Genomic DNA, 6,117 nt, shown 5'->3' with positions numbered 1-6,117 from the left:
TGTCCCGACCGAATTAGGTCAATTCCGCTGCTAAGTATGCCTTAATAAGTGATTTAGAGGTCGGGGTGTTACACTATGCCACCCAGTTAATACCTCTTTACTTATTAAAGATTGCCACATCTAAGGGATAGCCGTTGTATCACACTTTTGGCCCCCTGAAATTGGTAGGAGAGGTTCTGAAGAGAGTTTTGAGGTCAAAAAGCTAATTCTCAAAAAGCTCAATATATGAGCCTTTTGCAATTAGAGGTTTGAAAAATCGAACGTAAAATGAATGTTTTTTCCTAATATTGCCCAAAAATACAACACATATCAACCTTAGAACCTCACATTATTTCCTTTACGCCATTTACGACTCGTTTCTTGTTGTACTAAAATTTTATATTAGTATTTTGAAACACTTAAAAGCTCTTGTAACCATGCTTGTAATATCATTAGTAATATTTCTCTATTTACACATCAAAAATTTATATATTAAAATTTTTATATTAAGAATATTTTTTTAATTTGTTTTGTTTTATTGTTTGAAGGGAAAATAAATATGTTTTATTTATTCAATTTTATTCAAAAAATAAAGAGAAGATAATTAATGTACATAATTGTAGGGGGTTTTTTTTGAGTGTATTTTTCGTATTTCGTATTATTTGTAATTTGGACTTTGTATGTAAGTTTTAAGAATTTAACGAGTCTCGTTTAAGACTCACCAAAAACCCAAACTTGGTTCATTATATCAAGAGTGTAACCACTAATTTCGACTTGATTTTTGCAATCCCATCCCGTAAAGGGGAGCCAAACTCTAGAGTCACACCAGTGACGTTAATCGAATTTGAACATAGAAAATCGAAATTCAAAATATATAAAATGCGTAAAATACCCCTACGACTTAGAATTTTGAACTTCGATGGAGTCGCCACCAAACATGTTTACGGGTCCGGTTTGGAAAGGCCTAAATGACTCGGGATAAGGCTTAGGACTTGAAAACGCAATAAGACTCGGGTAAGGGCCGGGAAAGAGACACTTATTTTGGTAGACTTGAAAAGTTGGTTCATACAAGACAAGGATAATATTCGTGCATATCCTAATCATGGCACTAAGTTTAGGTTGGTGATCATGAATATTTAGGACATGGAAATTGCTAATTGTATGTGTAATACCCCATATTTTTAAGCATTTTATTAATCATTTTATGCATTTTTTAATATATATTTGATATTAAATTATTTTGGAGGGAAAAATATTCAAATATTTTGGAGGAAAAATATTCATATGTCTTAGAGGAAATATTATTTTCAAAACTGAATTTAAATTATTTTTTCGGATTTTATTAATTCCTAATTCTATTAGGAATCAATTTTGGAGAAAAAGAGTTTTAATCAACTTAAAATTATTTTATAAATCCGATAATTATGTTTAGTATTTTATAAAATCAGTTTTATAAAATAAGATATTTATGAGAATATATTTCGGATTTATATTGGAAAAATAATATAATTCTATTTAAAATTGGATTTAAAGAGTTTTACCAATTCAAATTTCCCTAAAAAACCGAATTCTTTGAGATAAATTCTGAAAATTTCAGGATAAATCTTAATTCATTATTCAAGCCCCTGTTTAAAATTTCGTGAATTTATCTTTTGTATTTCTATTTTAAACGATTTTACTCTAAACCGAATATCACCGAAATCATGACTAGATTCAGAATCCTATCATAACTTAAACACCAACCACGGACATACCCCTTAGGGTTCCATTATAACCCTAACCCTAATCCTACACCTATAAATACCATCTACTTCATTCATCATTCCTCACACCAAAAGTTGAGAGCTTTCCCAAGCCCGCTCTTAAACCTCTTCTCCCTCTTTGGCTCTAAACCTTCTTACCTAAAACCCTTATACCACCACCACGACACCCCCGTCGTGTACTCCTTGCCGCCGACTACTACACCTCGGTGTCGTGACTTTCACACCCCAATTGATTTCAACGCCTTCTCTTTTTACGGTCAGTTTTTACTATTTAAAATCTTCTAAATTAATGCCGTAATTTTTAAAAGTTTATTTTTAAAACCATAGTTCAAAATTTTAATTTATAATACTGTTATTATTTATGAATAACTCATGAATTAAATTTAAGGGCATTAGATTAAAGTTTATTTTTAAAACTATAGTTCAAAATTTTAATTTATAATACTGTTATTATTCATGAATAACTCATGAATTAAATTTTAGGGCATTAGATTTATTTTTATTAATTTAATTGTTCAATCAGGAATTAATTAAGGTTTTATTTATTAATTGTTAGGAACTCGTGAGTGATCCGTAGCAGGATCAAACTAATATTTGTGTGAGGTGTTATTTAATCAAGGTATGTGTATGTGGATAGATTGTTAGAGATTGAAATCTATGTATGGTTTGATTATTAACTTCGAATTATTAATTGTTTTCAAATTGAAAATTGTGAATTAGTGATTTTGAATTGTTTTTTGATTTGTGAAAATGTTTGAGGATTTTTGAAAGGTTAAATATTTTTCTTGATTTTAATATGATGATGGATTTGTTCAAGTTGTGTTTGAAATAGTTTGTTTGGTTTTGATGAGTTATAAATCTTTATTTCAAAATACGTTGTTTTCTTTAGAAATACGTTTGATTAAATAAAAAGAGGATTGTTGGTTTATCATATGGTTGGAACTGGATGGTCTTTTATGACATTATTATAGCTTTATAAAGTATCAAGGTGGAGTGGATTTCATGGAACTTTTATGTTCATACGCATCACTTGTTGTGTAAGTCGAGGGTCACTTGTTGACTATTATTTGGTTAATACCCCAATGTATGTATTTGTGATGGAATACTAGCTTGGGGGTATGCACATTTAGGAAGGAAGGAGAGATAAGAAGAGGTGTTTTGATTTTCATATTATAATTGGAATCTATTTTTGGAAAGTTTCTACTTTTGGAATATTGTTATATTTGGAAAGTTTATATATTTTGAATATTTCTTTTCGTGGAATGTTTCTACTTTTGGAAAGTTTCTATTTTGGAAATCTTAATTCTTGAAATGCTTATACTTTTGAAAAGTTACTATTTATGGAACGTTTCTATTTATGGAAAGTTACTATTTATGGAAAGTTACTATTTATGGAAAGTTACTATTTAGGGAAAGTTACTAATTTTAGAAAATGAATCTTCTATGATTTCAATTAAGCAAGTTTGAATTAAATGGTTTGTGAAAGTATGTTCAACTATATATAAATACTTTACATGTCTTGCATATATTCGTACTTAGCTTTTGCTAACCCGTATTTCCTATTTGTTTTGGCTTGGCCCTGTTCACATTTTGGTGAGCAGTTTTCAGGAACTTGATGTGATGATGTGACATGCTTGCATACGGGATTAATGGAGAGTTCACTAGTTAAGATTTATTTTTCTAAGTTGGTTTTATTTGTGAGTTCAGATTTTAGTATTTAAATGTCAAGGGTTTATCAAATATACACTATTATTATTTCGACTATTATTATTCAATAAAGAAAAGTATTTGAGTTATTCCGCTGCATTAGTTGAGTTAATTAGTCTTTAACGTAATCACGTGGCCGTAATACTCTTAAATTTCTCTTCATGTTGGTTTTATTCAAATAAATGTTGGTTTTAAAAAGAGAGAAATTTGGGGTGTTACAAAATGGTATCAGTTTAGCCATGAAAGAACCTAGGACTAACATTTGATAAATCAATTTGAGAGTAAGGGTAGAATTTAAGGGGCATATAGGATAGAGTTTCGCATTCTAAGCATGAAAAATCTATTTTCAAAGAAAGTTGTATTTTCAATAAAAACTATTTTCCTATCTTTTGAGAAAAGATTATTGGTGTGAATCCATCACTCGTAATGTCTTCTGTCTAGGTTGAATAAGAGGAGCTCATACCGACGCTGTGTATAATTCTCTAACTACCTGGGAAGATGTTGTTTTGATGTATTCACACTAAAAATCGAGTACTTGAACTTATACAAATTTTAGAAAAAGATCAAAAGAATTTGTTGAAAGTATATTTAATAAATTAATTTATGCATTTACTAGAATTACATGATAAATTTCGTGCATTAGGTTGATAGGTTTTTTCTTCAAAAATAAATAAATAAATTTTTTTCGTGACATTAGTCGCGATTTATGTGAATTTTTGTGCATAATGGTTTACTTAATTAATTATGTACTTGGAAGGAGTTTGGTGGCAATTTTAACCTTCTAATAATGATGAGTTTCCTTTATTTGGAATTGGTCGAGATATTTTGTTTTCTTTATGGAATTTGGTGAAAGTTGTAAATTGTCCTGTACTTTGTTATGATTTTGATGTACTAAAGTGTTGCAATATTCTAATTGCATTATTTTTGAATTTAGGTTTTAGTTGCAAATTTTCTATTAGTTCACCTTTATCTAGGTAAGATGGTGAGGGGGATAATCCGTAACCGGGGAAGGAAGAGACCAGGGAAAGTCGGAACGTCGATTAGGCGCCTAATCGAAATAGCTCAAAACTTGACTCAAGCTATGACAACCCAGGTAACTCGCAAGAGTAATATTGAAAACTTTGGTGATGTCTTTAAGAAAGTAGCAGCTAGTAAACCACCTACCTATGATGGAAAGGAAGACCCTGCAAGTCTAGAAAACTGGCTTAGAGAATTTGACAAACTGTTTGATGCTATCAATTGCCCTGAGGATCTAAAAATCAACAATGTTGTGTACTATCTAAGGGAAGAAGCTGACCTATGGTGGTTACAACGAAAGAAAGACTTAATGGCCAAACCTGATTTTGATTGGGAAACCATGAAAGAAACTTTGAGAGCTATGTTTTACCCTCCCTACCTAAAGAAGCAGAAATGCCTAGAATTTACAAACCTTAGAATGGGCACCATGACCGTGAATGAGTATTACACCAAGTTCATAGAGCTAATGAGGTTTGCACCTGAAATAGTCCCAACTGAAGCCATAAAAGCTCAAAGGTTTGAGCAAGGGTTAACCTTGACTTTGCAAGGGAAGCTTGGGGGAGTTAACTTTGAATCCTTAGATGATGTTTATGGACGTGCAGCTCACCTATATGGGATTAAAGGAAGAGAGCTTGATGGAAATTCTGGTGAAAAGATGAAGGGAAATGGAAACTTCCAAGGGAATGAGAAGAAACCTAAGCTGGATGGGGGTTTTAACCATGGAAAGAGGGAAGGGAATTTTAACCAAAATAGGGAAGAGAATCGCAATTTCACCGAAAATGGAAGGGAAATTATGAAAATGGAAGTAACGGGAACGAGGGTAAGCCTAAAAGGAATTACTTTTGTAAAAAGTGTGAGAATAACCATCCAGGAAAGGATTGTGAGGGAAACCTAGTTACTTGTTATTTCTGTAAGAAGCAAGGGCATCGTGAGTTTGAATGCTACAAGAAAGCATTTGGGGAATCAACATATAACCTAGGCCAGAATGGGAAAAATTCACACTCAAGTCAACAAGGATTAAGCCAGCAGGATGGAATCAACAACACCAAACCTGGAGGTGGGAATAACGCCATCCAATTGAAGGGAAAATTGTTCGTTATGAATCATCGTGAAGCTGAAAATGCGTATGAAGTAGAAGTTGGTACTTTTTCTATTTATGATCTACTTGCTACCTAATTTTTATTGTAATAGTAGGGAATCACATTCATTCATTCAAAGAGTTTCAGTTTTCAAAATTTAATAGGCGAGTTACGAGGGCGTAACTTTCTTTTTAAGGGGGGTAGAATGCGATAGAGTTTCGCGCTTTTACCCCTTTTTAGCGTGATTTTGTAAAGTTTTTTAGCAAATTTGGTCTATTTTATGCATGTGCATTAGCATCTTCTTCTTTCTAGAAGAGTCGATAAAGTTGAGATATTTCCTTTTTCGGAATATAGTGTTGTATTTTGTCCTAAGTTTCGGGACGAAACTTCTTTTAAGGGGGTAGACTGTAATACCCCATATTTTTAAGCATTTTATTAATCATTTTATACATTTTTTATATATATTTGATATTAAATTATTTTGGAGGGAAAAATATTCAAATATTATGGAGGGAAAATATTCAAATATCCTAGAGGAAATATTATTTTCAAAACTGAATTTAAATTATTTT

The 6,117-nt window shown here is 31.5% G+C and overlaps 1 protein-coding gene across 1 annotated transcript; it reads left to right on the top strand.

The window, feature by feature from the left end:
• The first annotated feature begins 4,428 nt into the window (after nucleotides 1–4,428).
• LOC130469607 (uncharacterized) lies at nucleotides 4,429–5,642 on the top strand. Its single transcript, XM_056838991.1, has 2 exons — nucleotides 4,429–5,286; nucleotides 5,385–5,642. The coding sequence occupies exons 1-2, from the start codon at nucleotides 4,429–4,431 to the stop codon at nucleotides 5,640–5,642; spliced, it is 1,116 nt and encodes a 371-aa protein (XP_056694969.1).
• The last annotated feature ends 475 nt before the right edge of the window (nucleotides 5,643–6,117 follow it).

The sequence above is a fragment of the Spinacia oleracea genome, chromosome 3 (assembly GCF_020520425.1).
Source record: "Spinacia oleracea cultivar Varoflay chromosome 3, BTI_SOV_V1, whole genome shotgun sequence".
In the NCBI taxonomy this organism is placed as follows: Eukaryota; Viridiplantae; Streptophyta; class Magnoliopsida; order Caryophyllales; family Amaranthaceae; genus Spinacia; species Spinacia oleracea.
The sequence above is the reverse complement of the archived record's forward strand: the minus strand, read 5'-3'. Positions and strand labels throughout refer to the sequence as shown.